Source organism: Tursiops truncatus, chromosome 15 (genome assembly GCF_011762595.2).
Source record: "Tursiops truncatus isolate mTurTru1 chromosome 15, mTurTru1.mat.Y, whole genome shotgun sequence".
NCBI lineage: Eukaryota > Metazoa > Chordata > Mammalia > Artiodactyla > Delphinidae > Tursiops > Tursiops truncatus.
In genome coordinates this window covers 59,751,688-59,768,030 of record NC_047048.1, presented here as the reverse complement: position 1 = coordinate 59,768,030, position 16,343 = coordinate 59,751,688, and the positions used below count along the sequence as shown (strand labels likewise).

The window sequence follows — 16,343 nt, the reverse complement described above, 5'->3', positions numbered from 1 at the left end:
CTTTTTAGTTCCTCATTTGTCTTCTGAGTTTCTTTCTCATTTTTTACAGAAAATTTCAATATTACAGGATAATTTGACCCAAATGTTTTGACCTCGTATATGTGTTTACCCCAAGACTATTTTGACTATGAGTTTTGAATTCAATTATTTTTATCAGAATTACACTAATCCAATACATCAAGAAAGAGTTTTCTTGGGCAAGCTGAATGAAACAAATTTAATCCCTCCATCAGTTATTTTATGACCAAAATTAAATTCTTTCTAATGTTTCCCACTTTAAATTTAATTTTACGAAATTATTTTTTCATGAAAATCACTTAGTCTCATGGGGTAAATGCCACCATGAAGATTTAATTCTTCTCTCAGTCATTTTTAGTCTATATCTGATTTCACCAGTTTCCTGCCATTGTGCGTTGTCTACTATGTCCATTATTTTTAATTGGTCCAATTTTTTCAGGTCACATTTGATTATCTAAATGTCAAAATTTTACTCCCTGTTTGAATTTTAGTCAATATCTAATTTAACATGTCAGTTTTCGTTTCTGTCAACTTGATTTTGTGTTGGTTATTTCTATACATCTGTGGTAGTTTGTATTATTATTATTATTTTTTTTTTTTGGCGGTACACGGGCCTGTCAGTGTTGCGGCTTCTCCCGTTGCGGAGCACAGGCTCCGGATGCGCAGGCTCAGCGGCCATGGCTCACGGGCCCAGCTGCTCCGTGGCATGTGGGATCTTCCTGGACAGGAGCACGAACCGGTGTCCCCTGCATCAGCAGGTGGACTCTCAACCACTGCGCCACCAGGGAAGCCCAGTTTGTATTATTTGCTCACAGTTCTGCCTTCCCTCCTCACGCTCTCCACATACCCTCTACTGGAGGACATTTCTCTACTCATTGATGTTGAACTTGACTGTGTTGGCAGTCTATATTTTCCAAAGATGACCACAATGTATTTCCCATCTCACATTCATCTCTCAACATTTTAAAAAAAATTTTATTGAAGTATAATTGACTTACAACGTGGTGTTAATTTCTGCGGTACAGCAAAGTGACTCAGTTATATATATATATATATTCTTTTTCATGTTCTTTTCATTCTGGTTTATCACAGCATATTGAATATAGTTCCCTGTGCTGTACAGTAGGACCTTGTTGTTTCATTCATCTCACATCTTACATTGACCTTGATGTCTTCCCATCAAGTAGGGGAGGTCTCTGTCCTCTCCCTCTTGAACCTGAGTGGATCTCTGTGAGAGCCTTGAGCAACAGGGTTCAGAAGTGATGTGTCTTCTGCGGCTAGATCATAAAAATACAATACACTTCCCCCTTGCTCTCTTGGAACCCACCCACCATGCTTCGAGGGAGCCCAAACTAGCCCACACAGAGAGAACACCTGGGGAATGCCACAAAGAGTTGTTCTGGTTGACGGCTCCAACTGAGGTACCAGCTGACAGCCAATGTTAACCACCAGATGTGTAAGTGAAAACACCTCCAGAAGATTCTGGCCACAGCCTTGAATGTTTCCAGCTGGCGGCGCAGACAGTCTAGAGCAGAGGCAAGCAGTTCCCAGTGTGCCCTGCCTAAATTCCTGAACTACAGAATCAGTGAGCATAAGGAAATGGCTGTTTCATGCCTTTAAGTTTTAAGGGGGGTTGTAATGTAGCAGTTGTAACCAGAGCACCACAGGACTTGCTTTGACTGGTGGAATGCGGTGCTGGTTCTGTGTGTGGTTCTGAGGCTGGGCTTTCAGAGCATCGTGGGTCCCCACTGTCTCTCTGTCCCCTCAGGAGTCTCTGACTTCTGTCATGACAAAAACATGTGCCTGCTGGTCCCAGAAAAAGGAGATACATGAATAACCCTGAACCCAACTGTTACGGGCTGAATTGTGTCTCCTGCAAATTCCTATGTTGAAGTCCTAACCCCTAATACCTCAGAATGTGAAAGCACTTGGAGATAGGGCCTTTAAAAAGGTGATAAACTTAAATGAGGTCATCAGGGAAGGCCCTAACCTGATCTGCCTGGTGTCCTTATAAGAAGAGGAAATCTGGACACACATGGAGACACCAGAGATACAAACAGAGAGGAGTGACCACATGAGGACACAGTGAGAAGGAGGCCATCTGCAAGCCAAGGAGTGAGGCATCAGAAGAAACCAATCCTACCAACACTTCAATCTTGGACTTCTAACCTCCAGAACTGTGAGAAAATACATTTCTGTTGTTTAAGCCACCCAGTCTGTGGTATTTTGCTATGGCTGCCCTAGGAAACCAAAACACCAACCCAGAGCCTGGAACTAAACCTGGCGGATCCCAGCAGAGCCTCAGCCAACCCACAAGCCCATGAAAGATAGAAATAAATGCTCAAAGTTATAAACAATCAAGTTTTGGTGTTGTTTGTTACACAGCATTATTGTAGGCGAAAAAATGACTAGTATGACATCAAATTTTCCCCAGGCCAATTTTGACAATTTTCTTTATTACCCACAACATAATTCCTCAGCAAGTTATTAATCTAAACAAAGTTTATCACCTGCATAGTTCAACATCTTCAGTTATGTCGAAACTGCTCCTGCTGCTAGCAAAGCATCAGGGCCTGGGTCAAAATAATGGGGTCAAAACATACTATCAAACATTTCTATAGCTCTTATCCCCCTTAGCCTCCCACTGGCCATGTTCATGCCAGCCCTGCCCGCAGGCCAGGAGACTCGAATGCCAGGGCTCCTTTCTGCTCCATGTCTGCATCCCCAGCATCTTTCATGCTAAGGCAGTGAAGTGGATCCCTCAGGCCAGACAGAAACTTGCACCAAGGCAGCTGTCTTTCTCAAATAAAAATTAAATGGATGTTCAAGGCTTCCCATCCTCTGGCCCCCACATACTCCCTCAGCTCCATCTTTCCCTGCTTTTCCCCAGACTTGTGTCTTCAGTAGAGGCAGCAGAGACTCCAAGGCCCTGTATGAGTCTCCCACTTCCCTGTCTCCCCTTGTTCATCTCTTCCTTATCCTGTGACAACCCACTGGCTTCCTTTATTTCCTCTTTCATGCCATGGTCCTCACTACCACAGGGCCTTTGCACATGCTTTTCTTTGCCTAAAATGCTGTTCCACCACCCCTTTCATCTAGTTTACACCCAGTCATCCTTCATATTGTAACCAAGCAGGACCCTATGAGGCCTTCCCTGAATAGATCCCCACCCATGTCCTCCACCTGCTTTTTGTCTGTAGAAAAACTTTAGTCAAAGTTTTAAGGAATAAAGTTAATCAGAGAAGTGAGAAAATGCAGAAAGAAAGGAAAACAGTCAAGCAAGACAAAATAATAATACTTTAGCCATTAAACAAAGTCAAGGACCTTTAGTTCTTCCTCGAGGACTATAGATAACATTCTGAGCCATGTCCTTTGAGCTGTTTTGCAGATACTGAAACCCCCACCAGGTGGGAGAAGTTAACTGTAGGCTGCCCGCAAGCATGTAGATACCAGTCCACTTGGAACAAGGCGGCTGATGATGCTGACTCCTGATTACCTCCCCACCAACCAGTCAGAACAATGTCCATGAGCTGATCACACCCTGCTCCTTGAATACTATAAGACTCCTCACTACCCCCTCCAGGGCAGGACACACATTCTTGAGGGCGTTAGCCCACTGGGGCCCCCTTTGCCTGGCAAAGCAATAGAGCTATTTCTTTCCACTTCACTCAAAATTCTGTCTCTGAGGTTTAATCTGGCACCAGCGTACAGAGGATGAATTTCGGCAATATCTCAAATATGAAGACACTTCTTCAGGGAAGCCCACCCTGACTTCTCTAGATTAGGTCAGTCCAAGTACCATGTATCTCCCCTTCTTAGCACTCATCTCTTCTATAATTTATTAGGGTGACCATTACAGACTTTCAGATTCATGAGGACTGGAAATCACGACACTGGAATGAGGTCTCATTCACTCTGTCCCCAGAGTCTGGTACATAGTGGATGCACAATAAATATTTGTTGATTGAATGAATATTGTCCCAATTGCCCTGCTGAATCCCTCCATTGGCATCCAGGGTGTCCTTGGAGGTGTGCCGCTCAGATGTCTCTTCAAGAGGACCTGCTATGAAGAGGATAGGTGTATGATCACCTCCAGCTGCTGCACTTTCAGAGCTGCTGCAGTGTTCATGCCAAGGCCACAGCCCCCCTAGGAAACCAAGGACTACAAAGGACTGAGCACAGTGGGACTCTAGGGATGGGTCAATTTTGCCCAACACAGGACTCATCTAATGGGCTTTTTCTGCTCTAAGGCTCCCCATTGGCCTGGCCAAGACTTTCTCAAAGATGCTGTGCCAGTTATCAATGTATTGCCCCTCTACCCCAAATTCACCCCTCAGTGCCTGCTCTAAGATAATGAGCAGGACTCTGGGCACCACCCCCTTTACAGTGAGATGCTAAACTTCTCCAGTAGAGGGTGCTGGAGGAGACATACCAAGAGGAAAGGAGGCTTCTCTTCTTGGTTCTGGGGTATATGTGTGTGTATTCCTATATAATCTGCTTTCTGCCCCAAGACCAACCCTCTCCCACAACACACACCTTCCTACTATTCTCCAAGTCATTCTACTCCAGTCACTGTGGCCTCCTTGATGTTCCACATTCCACAAACTAAAATCCTGCCTCAGGATCTTTGCACTTGCTGTTTTGTCTTGTCATATGCCACCTCTTCTAAGAGGCTTCACCTACAACCCCCAAACCCCTTTTAGCTCTGTCCCTTTATCCTGCTGTTTTGTTCCTTCACAGCACTGATTACTGGGTAACATACTGTATATTATACTTACTTATTCCTTTTTCTGTCTCCCCCCCTACACACACACACACACACACACACATAGAGAAACACCTCCTCCATGAGGCCAGACACTTTGTGTGTCTCGTTCACTGCTGCATCCCCAGGGCCTAGATTAGTACCTGGCACACAGCAGATACTCAGTAAGTATTCTGCCTTTCCTAATCCCACCTATCATTTAAGGCTCAACCCCAACCTCTACTCCTCCAGGAAGCCCTCCCTGATAAGTGGGGCCCTGGAAAGTGGCTTACTGCCTCCCACCTACTGTCCTGCCCAATTTTAGGTATAATGTAGGCTTTATGGCAGGTAGAGACTGCGGTGGAGACTAAAGGCAGATGAGAGCAGGCCAGCTTTATTGGGGTTAAGTGGCGGGGAGGGGCCTCCATAGGCTCCGGGCCAGGGCAGAGCTGCAGCGCGAGCAGCTGGAATGCCACGTCACTTCTTCCACTCCTTCCTTTCATAGTCCCACCGGGAGGCCAGGCCTTGCACGGGGTTGCCCTTCATGTCCAGGATGCGCTGGAGCTGCTGGGCCTTCCACTCATCCATCAGGGTGATGGGTTTCTTAGGGAACACTGCAGGGAAGGAACCGGGTAGGGACAGGGGCATGCGGGACCCTGCCAGGCCCACCCCCTCCCGCTGAGCCAGGGTCTCCAGGCACAAGGTCAGGGTGCCCTGCATGAGGACCCCTCGCCACCCCTGTCCATCCGCCACCAGACTCCCCACTAAAGCTGCACTCTGGGGACCTCTGAGTCATGATCCCTGCTCTGCCTTAGGCTTGGTGTGGGAACTGGGCCAAGGTCCTTCCCCTTTCTGAGCCTCAGTTTCCTCACCTACTCTGTGACCCAAGGGTAAGAGGAGCACTGGTTTGAAGTCTTTCTGGGTCCAAATCCCAGCTCTACCACTACCTTGCTGTGTGACCTTGAACAAGTCACTTCATCTCTGACCCCCAATTTCCTTACCTGTCAAAAACAGGTCCTGTCCACCAGGGTTGTGGGGATTGAATGTGTTAGTATTTATAATGCAATTGGCAGAATGAGGGAAGATATGAAAACCCCTAATACATGATAGCTACTATAATTACTGAGTTTGCTCCCACTTATTGGGAAGGGTCCAGGATGAGACAGTTTCTTATGCTTCCTGAAGGGGTTGGGAGTGGGAGGTACGATAGGGGTGTTCACTTTAAAGCTATGGGGACCCAAAGGGTGAACTCACGGAGGCATTTTAGGTGCCTTGATGTGTGGACCTAGAAAGGCCTGGGGGACAGAGCTCCCAGCCCTGCTCACATCCTACTTCCTGGTCCATCTGCCCCTGAGGCCAGCTTAACCTGCCTGACCTTTGTCTCTGGTACTTTCTATTCCAGTGGGTGTGAAAGAAGGGAAAGATCTTTATGGACACCTATTAGTACCAAACATTGGACTAGAATAGAATTTTTCCCAAAGGTTCTCTCATTTCACCCTCATGCAAGGTAGGAATTCCCATCACACTTTTACAGAAGAAGAAACAAAGTGAGGCCTCTGGAGGTGAAGTCAATTGAGGCAGAGACTGCCAGCTCATCCCCAACATGCTCCCCTCTACTTCCAGAGCAGTGCTTCTCAAACCTCAGTGCACATCAGAATCACCCAGAGGGATATTAAAACATAGATTGCTGGGCTCCAGCCTCAGAGTGTCTGACTCAGTAGATCCAGAGTGGGGCTGAGAATTTGCATTTCTAACAAGTTCCCAAGTGAAGCTGTTGGTCCAGAGACCCCACTTTGAGAATCACTCTTCTGTAGTAATAAATCACTCTTCTGTAGTAACAAATGTAGTAATAACATGGTCGGTTGGGTACATGATCACTCAGCTAAAGACTATATTTCCCAGCTTCCCTTGTGGCTACGCATGGTCATATGATCACTTCTAGCCAATAGGATGTGAGCAGAAGTGGTGGTGCAAATTCTGGACCTTAGAGAGAGTGTGTCCTCCCTTTCCCTCTTCTTGGCTGGAATGTAGGCTTTATGGCTGGAGCTGGAGCAGCCATTTTGTATGTCAAGAAGGAAGCTGCATGTTAAGGATGGCAGAGCAACAAGACAATAGGAGTCTGATATTGTGGAATCCCCATACTCCCCCTGGCCTTTTTTGTGAGAGAGGAAAAAAACTTCTATCTTGTTTAAGCTCTTGTACATTGGAGACTCTTTGTTACAGCAGCCAAAACAATATACTGAAAAGTTCACGGTTAGTAACAGCAATCAGTAACAACATCCTTCATAACTATGTGCCAGGCACTAGGCAACAGTTTTATAATTAAATCCTCACAAGAACCCTGAGATGTGGGCACTATTATTCCCATTTTACAGATGAGAGAATTGAGGCCCAGAGAGGTCGGGTCCCTACATTGCAACCCAGGCAGCCGTGCTCTGCCCTTCCCCATACACCTCTTTGGGGGACTTTTCAAAACTCTTCAGATGAGTGCCAGCATAATTCCCTTATCAAAGCTTGGCTGGTGGCTGTGGCCACAAGGGCATGGCCGAGGGCTGCGGCCAGCTGAGACACTGCCACTCACCATAGACCCGCTGCCACCAAATCAGCAGACCTGTGAATCCAAAGAAGAAGAAGACACAGCCCATCACTGTCTTCCACTCGTTGGAGCGACGGTTCATCTCTGTGAAGGTCTCATGGAACTGGAGCCGGTACACTGGAGGCAGGTGAGGGGTGGGGGAGGAGGGGCCTCAGGTGCATCCATTCCAAGGGCCCTGGGCCAACTCTTGGCCTCAGGGACCTCCAGCCTCCCCTTCCCTGCAGCAGATGCTGTCCATTCAGCAAATTCTTATTGAGCATCTAGCATGTGCGAAGCATGGCCAGGAGCTGATGGCAAAGCTGGCTCCCAGGGGCACTTCTGGTGGGCAGCACTTGGGGTCACACGTCCCTCCTGCTTCCCAGGGTCAGGCCCCTGCTCTCCCACCCACCTCACCTGCCTCTCTCTGCTCCATCTCCCCACACCACTCAGTGATGCCCAGGACCCTCCATGCTCTCCAGCTCTTACATCCTTCCCCATGCTGTTCCTACTACCTGGCAGCCCCTCCTCTTCAGCATCCAAAGCCGACTGGAACAACGCTCCTCTGGAAGGCCCACCAGGATTCCATCTTTCTCTCTCCCTTGGGTTCCCACAGCCCCCTGAACACACCTCACCCAGCCGCATATCCCGTATTACAGCTATCTGGGCTTGCGTTGGTTCCCCCACTGGACTGGGAGCACCCTGAGGGCAGGAACCCTCAGGGGGATTCACTTCCGTGTCCCCAGCATCGCCTAGCACCAGGCTGTGCACAAACAGTTCAATGAATAAAAAGATGAATGAACAAAGGAATGAATTTCACCCCTCAGGTACGCATTCGAGTCTTTGGGTGGTTCTGGCTGTCTTGTTGGGGGCTCTCCCTGCCCACTGCTCCGTGACAGGCCAGGCCCTTCTTTGCAAAGTCGCCCCCAGCCCCACCCTGAGACCTACAGGCCACCTTCTCAGCGTGGCTCAGCTGCGTCCAGCTGCCCTTCTCCTTCTCCTTCAGGGCCTGCTGCTCTGCGTTGAGCTCCGTGCAGAAGGGCTCATCGGGCATGGGGTAGGAGCGCTGGGCATGGTAGTTGGTGTAGGGGGGCATCTTCTCCTTGCCGTGGGCTGCGGGCACAGGGAGGAACTGAGTTCAGGCTGCCCCTGGGACGTCCTGGCACTAACCGCAGTATTAGAAAGTGGGTGGCACTTACTGAGCACTTACTGTGTGCCAGGAGCCATGCTAAGGCCTTCGGGCGAGTTGACTCATTGGCTCGGCATCACTCTGAGACAGTGATATTGTTCTCTTCATCTTACAGAGGAAGAAACTGAGTAGCTAAGGGACTTGCCGAAATTCACAGAGCAAAAGGGAGCCGGGCCAGGGCTGCAATTCAGCCCCTGTGGCTTCAAATCCTGTGTCCTCTGGGAAGATCTGGGGTGAGGAGGGCACATCAGGCAAAGGCAATGGGTAGGGAAAGGTTCATTGTGATGAACCTGAGACGGCAGATGGGAAACTGCCCCACAAACTGTAAAGCATTATCCCTATGCTTGTTTTTTTTTTTTTAGAAGATGTTGGGGGTAGGAGTTTATTAATTAATTTATTTATTTTTGCTGCGTTGGGTCTTCGTTTCTGTGCAAGGGCTTTCTCTAGTTGTGGCAAGCGGGGGCCGCTCTTCATCGCGGTGCGCGGGCCTCTCACTGTATCCCTATGCTTTTAATGAGTGGTCAGGGGCACAGCTTTGGAGTTGCGGAACCCCAGTTCCACCCCGGCCCAGCTCTGACGAGCCCCTTTACCTCACTGTGTTCCACGTCCTCATCCGGAAAGTGGGGAGAGTAAAAGATCCAACTCCACACTGTTGTGGAAGCTTCAAGATAGTGCACTCGAAAGGCTTAGCACAGTGCCTGGCACACAGTAGGTACTCCACGAATTATACTGATAGACAGCGGCTGGCTTCACCTCTGGCTTACATTCTTGGAAGCTTTCCCTGATGGCTAAGCCCTCAAGGGCTCCATGCGAGTGTCCAGAACAAGGCTGGGCGCTCGAAGGGTCTCAGTAAAGCTTCTTCTGTTTATTGTCACCAGAGATGCCCTCAAGGAGGGCATTGGTACCACCTTGCCCAAATAGCATGGGAACTGCTTTGGGCAAATAGTCCTGGCTCTGGGCCTGTGTGTTTACCTGAGCAATGGAGATGACAGCATAGTATCCACTTCATGTGTTTGCTGTGAAGTCTAAATGTGTTAATCTCTGCAAAAAGTTTATCACGGCTCAGGGTACATAGTAAGGGCTCAATAAATGCTATCTGTTTTTATTCTCCAGAGGGTCAGGAAGGCCCTTCTATCTGGCTGAAGTCTCTCCTACTTTAGGCCTCTTTCTTCTGACCAGCATGGACACAAGGGTCTGGAAAGGCGGTCCAAAGTTCTGTCAGCACCCTCAGCCTCAGGACACAAAGGTCTTAGGGGCCTGAGATATGGGGGTCAGACCCTGAGAAAGCTTGGGAGGAGGGGACGGCTGTCTCTATTTCCTGGAAGAATGTGGCCCCGGACCAAGGGGTAGGATCATGGGAAATGGTTTGGGGCAGGCCCAGGGCAGCATGAAAGGGACCAGGGGCAGCCTGCAGACAGGACCCTTGCACCTGGCCTTGCAGTTAGGCGAGGGTCAGGGCGGGGTGGGTGTCCAGGTCTTACCAGTGCCTCCCGGGCTGTGGATCCCTCGCATTCCAAGTCCTCCTTTCCTCAGCACCAAGCTCCAGGCAGCTCTAAAGGACATCTGGGGGGGGGGGGGGGGGTGTGGGTGAGTCCTGCCCTCTGCCCTCTGCCCTTCCCCTCAGGATCCAGAGGAACAGCTTTTTCACAGGTGTTGCGGCTGGGGGACTGGTCCCCAGGATTCCAAGGTCACCGCCTGCCCCTTCTAATTCTGTATGATACCCCTATGGGGGTTGATGGGCATCCTAGACATTTGGACCCCCCCTCCTGGGACCTCAGTTTAGCATCTGAGAAGTGGGAGGAGGCCTAACTCTTAAAGGCAGGACCTGAACAGTTTGGGTCTGGGAGCCTGGGTTCCGGTTCCAGCCCCAGCTCATGGTGGCTAGGTTGGGAAACCTCTCTCAGCTGTTTGTCCTCTAGAGGAAACAGGGTGGGAGTCCAGGTGGGGAGGGAGCAGGTCCTGGGATAACTCTCCTCGCTACAGGGCCATCTGCCAAGGTCTCCTGCAGATGGTTTGGCCCCCACCCCTTCCCCCATAATTGGCTGCCTACGTGCCTGGAGAGCCTGCTCTGCTGGACCTGGTGGGAGAGGGAGACAGGCGAGCCCAACCCTCCATCCCCAGGGAAATCTCAGGGTCTGGCATCCCAGGGGGGCAAGGAGGGGACTTAGAGGAGGACACGGACCAAACTGGGACAGAGGGAGGAAGAGAGGCACACATCTGGGGAGAAGAAGGGGGTATCCCACTTCTGGAAATTGAAAGAGGCCCCACATCTAGGGAAAGAGAGGCACCCAATCATTAGAGAGAGGGAGGGGTGTACCATATATGGAAAGTGGGAAGGGGCTGCACATCTGGAAAGGAAGGGCTCCCCATCAGTGATAAGTGGTTGAGAGCCCCATCTATGGGGAGGGAAGGAGTAATCTACATTTGAGGAAAGAGATGGCTCCCCATATGCGGACGGAGGAAAGTTCCCCTCAACTCTGAGCTGCCAGTAGCTGCCCGCCCGCCCCACCCGCCATGCTCCTCTATAGCAGCGCCCCCACGGATGGTAAAAGCCGGAGTCCCAGCCGCGTCTCCCACCGGCCCGGATTTGGGCAGCCGGGGCTCTTCCCACCCACTCACTTACCGTGCGGCTCAGCGGAAGCCAGAACGCGACCCGGGTCTGCGGAGCAAGTAACGGAGAACAGGCTGCAGAGGGACCGGAGCGCTGGCGCCCGCCTCCGGGCCCGCCCCACAGCCTTTCCCAGGACCGCCCCCGCGTGGGAACGTCCTGCCTGGGAGAGCCTAGCCCGCGTCCCTGGGGTCTCCCGGGCTGTGCAATGACTCCCCGCCTCAACTTCCCTGCCCACCGGGGTCCTGCCTCTGGAGGCCACCAGCTGACGCAGCCCTGGGACCAGCTGGCTGTGTGCCCTGGGCTGGCCCAGCCCTGTGAGTCCGCTTGTCCCAGGAGCTGGATCTTCCTGCCTTCACACCTTTGCTCACCGCTGTTTCTTCCACCTGCAATGCTCTCTTAGGGCTTTTGAGGACCCAAGTCTTGGCAACTTTCCAGCCCAGACCCCATGCCTTCCTGCTCCAGGAAGCTACAAGCATCTAGAATCTGGGAGCTGGCCTGTGGTGTACCACCTGGCACGAATGCCCTCATACTCAATGACAGGTGAAAAAAGCCTCCCCCTGGGTTCAAATCTTAGCTGTGTGACCTTCAACAAATGGCCTAACCTCACTGAGTTCCTGTTTTCTGAAAAAGAGAGCTAATGATATCTCTTACCTTACATGATCGTTGGAAAGATTAAATATGTCAATAGAAAAATGTGCAACAGGCACATTTATTCAAGAACTATTTATTAAGACCTATTACAGCTGGCATTATTGTCTACTGTTTAACAGGTTAAATGCTTGGGGATTTAGAGACAAACAAAATCAAACAAACACGGTCCCTGCCATTTTAGGGCTTACAATCCAGTTTCAAGCAGAGAGAGGCCTGTGCAAAGGCCCAGAGGCAGAAAAACACAGGTGTGTTCACAGAACAGAGAGAGGCCATCTTGGCCAGAGTGTAATGGGCAAAGGAGAAAGCTGGAGAGAGGCTGGAGTACCAAGCAGGGCTTCATAAGCCACGGTGTGGATCTTGGATTTTATTTTAAAGCTGGGAAGCCAAAAACGGTAAGTAGGGTAGTGATGTGGTTAAATGGAGCAGAACATGCGTCCAGTAAATATGGCTTGGAATTGTTAGAATACTGATTCTGGACTGATGGGTGAAGGCTGTGAATTCTTTCGTGGCCTGGGGCCAGAACTTTCTAGGTCTGCAAGCTCTGGTCCCCTGAGGTGTGCCGAGCACCCACCCACCCATCAGGGTTCCTGTAGCCCATTGAAGCCATAGAGACCTGCTCTAGCCAGTGCCTGGAGGAAGGGGCTTAGTGCCCTGGAAGCAGATGAGTCTTAAAGAGCAGGGACTCAGGGGGAGGTGCTAGAGAGACCGTAGAGTGGGCAGGATGCATGTCACCTCCATTCTGGGAGGTGAGAAGGCAGTGTGCGAGTCTGCTGGATGTCAAGAGACCCCAGCTCCCAGGACTGGCCATGCTTACTCCTGGGGGCTGCTCCTCCCCCTTCCCCATGATCAAGGGAATTCCAGATTTGAGAGAACCCAAAGAGGACCACCTTACCCCTTGGATGCTGTCCAGGGTGTCCTGAAGATTAGCCCTAAGGACCGAAGATGAGGTAAGGCCCTCCTTCAGGCAACCTGGGGAGGACACACCTTGAGTCTTGTCAGATCTGTCCAGGGGCAGGTGGGTGCTGGCTGCACTGGGGTGAAGGCAATGTGCAGGCTTTACTGCTGCCACACTCGTGACTAAGTGGCTCCATTTCTGGGCCTCAGTTTCCCCATCCATTACAAGGGCCTCCCAAGGGAGAACTTGACCCTGGAGAACTTGACCCTCTGTTCTTCTCTACCGTCTCCCACCCCCATCTCTGTGGGAATGCCAGGCTCCAGATGTGGAGCAGTGCTGTGACAAGGAACATCTGTTTGGGAAGCCGGCCCCAGGGCTGAGGGTGATGGGGTGATGGCAGGCTCCCCGGCGGCTCAAGGTTGATATAGGGCAGCACCACTGCGTAGAGGGCGATGCCCAGCAGCGTCTTGAGGTCCGGAACCTGGAAATAGTCAGACTCTCCCATAAAGCAGGTCACTCAGGTGTCCTGGGGCCGAGGAGTAGGAGTCTTCCGTGGGAACCTTGGTGGGCACAAGGTGGGCTCCAGATGAGGCATTACACACCACTCACCGCAAGGGGCCCTACATGTGAATGTAGGCTGAGATTTCAGAAACAGCAGGAATAGGAGGTGAGAGGGATCTGTCCCTTTCAGGCGGCCCTGAGGCTCCAACCCCCCAGCAGGAACCCATACAGAAAGGAGCAGCTCTCTCTCACTTGATCAGATTCAGGGAGGCCCTGAGTTTCTGCTCAGACACAAAGACCTGAGCCACAATCTCAGCATCCTGCTGGTACGACCCCTTCCCCTCCCATTCAGGCTTCGTGCAGGACCCACCTCTGGCCTCCCAGCCCAGAGGAGATACTGAGGAAGAGCTAGGCCTCATGGAGGACACAAAGCCGAAAGTAGGAAGAGGTGTCGGACAAAGCGTTGCGGACCCGTATCCCCAGCCCCTGGGGAGCCCCTGGAGCCATTTGAACATGGGGAGGAGGCCTGGGATAGGAGGGGGCGAAGCCAAGAAGTGCGGGGACTGGGGAGGAGATATAGGGTAGTCGGAGACCGGAAGGTAGGAGTGGGCGGGGCTTATCCTTAGGGGCGGGGACTGCGTGTAAGAGTGGGCCAGGGAAGAGCAGGGCAACCGAGGCACTAAGGGGATGGGGCCAGTTGGGCGGTGGGGGGGGGGGGGGCGGGGGCCGGTAAACAGAGGGGACGTGTTAAGGACAGAGCAGAGCCCGATCCCGCCCACCAGCTGGAAAGCTGACTCCCAGCAGGGACACTGTGATTCCGGGACACTGCGGCCTTCAGGCGACGGGCAGCGCCAGCATGAAGGTGCCCGGGCGGCAGCGCAGGCTCGGAGGACGTCGTGCGAAGATCCGCAGATCCAGCAGGGATCAGTCCAGAAAGCGCTTCTGCAACTGTAGACAGGAGGGCCGGCTCAGAACCGACGCCGAACCAGGGCTACCACGGGAGCGGTCGCTAGTGGCGCGTTTCCCGGCCCTAGGAACGATCCCGTGGCGCGATCAGGAGCAGGTGGACGCCCTCGGATGGATTTCATTGGGACGGGACGAGACCGGTGGTGGCCTGGAAGATGGAAACCTCCTTCCTGCAGGTCTGTTATCTCTGCACCACCACACCTGGGGCACGAAGTGAGCGAAGCCCGCGTTGTTCAGCCGGAAGAGGAATTCCTCGCAGAGTTGCAGGGGAGACGTTTGAGGCCGACCCCTCTGGCTGTCACTCATGGCCTCTTGGGCCCCCCCCCCCCACAGGCGGCCGTTATTCTAGTTCCCGCCACCTGCCTCACTCTACTCACCTACGTCCCTCGTCTCCTCCCTCCTTCCCCGTCCTCGAGCTGCCAGTCATCTTTCCCTGGCCCCTTGTACAGTCATTGTGCCCGCACCTCTGGACTCTACGTAGTAGTCTAGCGTTCCACCATCTCCAGCCCTACCCCAGTCCCGTCAGTTATCCCTGGCCTCGCCCAGCTCGCCTAGCTGAGCCCGCCCGCCGGCCCCGCCCGTACCCTGAGGCTCCTCCTCAATCGCTCAGCCCGCGGCCGGCCGCTTGCCCAGTTAGTCCTTCCCGCACTGCCTTCGCAAGACTCGTTAAACCCTCTTCCTGGCTCTAGCCTTGCTCTTTCAGTCATTCTGTGGTGCCGCCCACTCCCGAGCCCCGCCCTTACTGTCAGCCTGCTCGCCACAGCACGCCCCAGCCGAGCCCCCACCCTGTCAGCAAGCCCCGCCCCCGCAGGGCACAGCTCACTTTCCCTAGATCCTCCCCGAGGCCCTGCCCATTCTGTCACTCCCCTCAGGCCCGCGCCTGCTCCGGCCTCGCCCCGACTGTCACGCAGGCCCTCCCTGTCCGTCCCCAGGGCCCCGCCCCCTCCAACCCGCTCAGGCCCCGCCCCCACCACGTGGTCAGTGAGGGCGCAAGCCGGAGCCCCCACGTTGCAGGCGACCTCTGAGGCAGAGGAGGCGAAGACGTTCCCCGAGCGGAGCAGGACCGTGAAGCCCTCAAGCTCTGACCGCAGGAAGGGCACGAAGCGGCCGGACGGGTATCCGAACTCGCCTCGAGCCAGGAGAAGGGGCGCGGGGGTGGGGCTTCGACAGAACTCGCTGCATTGGCATCCCGGGCCTGGGGTCCGGGTCCTCATCAGCACCACCCCCGACCTGGGCAGATGTATACAAACGACATCAAAGGACCCCCTGGTTATCAGGGGCCGTGAAACTGAGCGCTTGGGAGGCCCACGTCTAGGATTCTAGTCCCAGCTCTATCCTCTGCTGGTTTCAACCCCTCTTCGTGGCTGCCTGCATGGCCTCCTTTCCACGTTTCTATAATGCCAGTCACACCCAAACTCTGCTTGGGGACCAGGAGGGTGAATGCGATGGTCTAAGCGGAGCTTCTCCTAGAGGTGCCCACAGCAGTGACGTATCAGCTAAGCTATGGATGGAGCTATGGGCAGTGTGGGCATTGCCTTGAGGTCCAGCCCAGTGCTCTGCTCTGACCACCAAGAGAATAGTCCAACTTGGCGAAGGGCTGTGGCCGTGGGATCCTGGGGGCGCAGGGGGTCAAATTAACTCTGGGGTAGGCACTGGTCCCTTCAGATCCCGCCCTGGGGCTCCACACGGAATGGTCTGCTGCTTCTGTTCCTGATCTCCCAGGGCCTTCTGCACCACAGGACAAAACGAGGGTGCACAGGGCAGGGTGTGAGGGACCCTGGTCAAGTCCCAAAGCCTTGTCTTCTCAAACCCAACTGCCTCATGGGCATGGGGATAATGCCCCCTGATGTGACTCTGGCCCTTGTGGGGACAGCTTCATGGCATCCTTCAGAGTTCCTTAGCACCCACTGGCCTCCCAGCAAACTCCTTAGCCTGATATTTAAGGTCCCTCCTGCCAAACTCAGCAAATGCAACTCCCCCATCAACCTCTCCTCTCCCACCATGCCCCAGCCATGCTGCCTTTCAGGTCTTGGAACATACTCCACTCTTGCCCATGGCAGGGCCTTTGCAACTACTCCCTCTGCTGAACTGCTCTTCTCTCAAGAACAAGGCTCATTTATTCCCACTGGCGTGTTTCCATGAGAAAGGCTTTACTGGAGCAACACACCTCACTTCTCACCCGCAGACTTAAACTCT

General features: G+C 52.8%; 1 protein-coding gene across 6 annotated transcripts; it reads right to left on the bottom strand.

Moving 5' to 3' along the window:
- Positions 1–881: 881 nt before the first annotated feature.
- Positions 882–14,859, bottom strand: COX4I2 (cytochrome c oxidase subunit 4I2). 6 transcript variants are annotated; one of them, XM_073792844.1, is made up of 7 exons: positions 14,349–14,710; positions 12,678–14,129; positions 11,147–11,182; positions 10,005–10,086; positions 8,283–8,447; positions 7,344–7,475; positions 959–4,081 (listed from the first exon to the last, which is right to left on the bottom strand). In XM_073792844.1, the coding sequence occupies exons 2-7, from the start codon at positions 12,900–12,902 to the stop codon at positions 3,888–3,890; spliced, it is 834 nt and encodes a 277-aa protein (XP_073648945.1). In that variant the 5' UTR covers positions 12,903–14,129; positions 14,349–14,710; the 3' UTR covers positions 959–3,887. The 6 variants fall into 6 exon arrangements, with proteins under 6 accessions (XP_033696298.1, XP_073648945.1, XP_033696296.1 ...); XM_033840405.2 differs by having other exon boundaries at positions 14,525–14,710; XM_033840404.2 differs by having other exon boundaries at positions 12,678–14,710.
- Between the last annotated feature and the right edge of the window lie 1,484 nt (positions 14,860–16,343).

What these genes read in the sequence shown, in the direction of transcription:
- COX4I2 (XM_033840404.2), bottom strand. Translation starts at nt 12,902, where the DNA reads ATGGATGGGGAAACTGAGGCCCAGAAATGGAGCCACTTAGTCACGAGT. An exon ending in CCACGCTGAGAAGGTGGCCT is followed by an intron (nt 7,476 to 8,282) that starts GTAGGTCTCAGG and finishes ACCTGCCTCCAG; the next exon opens with TGTACCGGCTCCAGTTCCAT. An exon ending in TTGGTGGCAGCGGGTCTATG is followed by an intron (nt 4,082 to 7,343) that starts GTGAGTGGCAGT and finishes TCCTCTTCATAG; the next exon opens with CAGGTCCTCTTGAAGAGACA.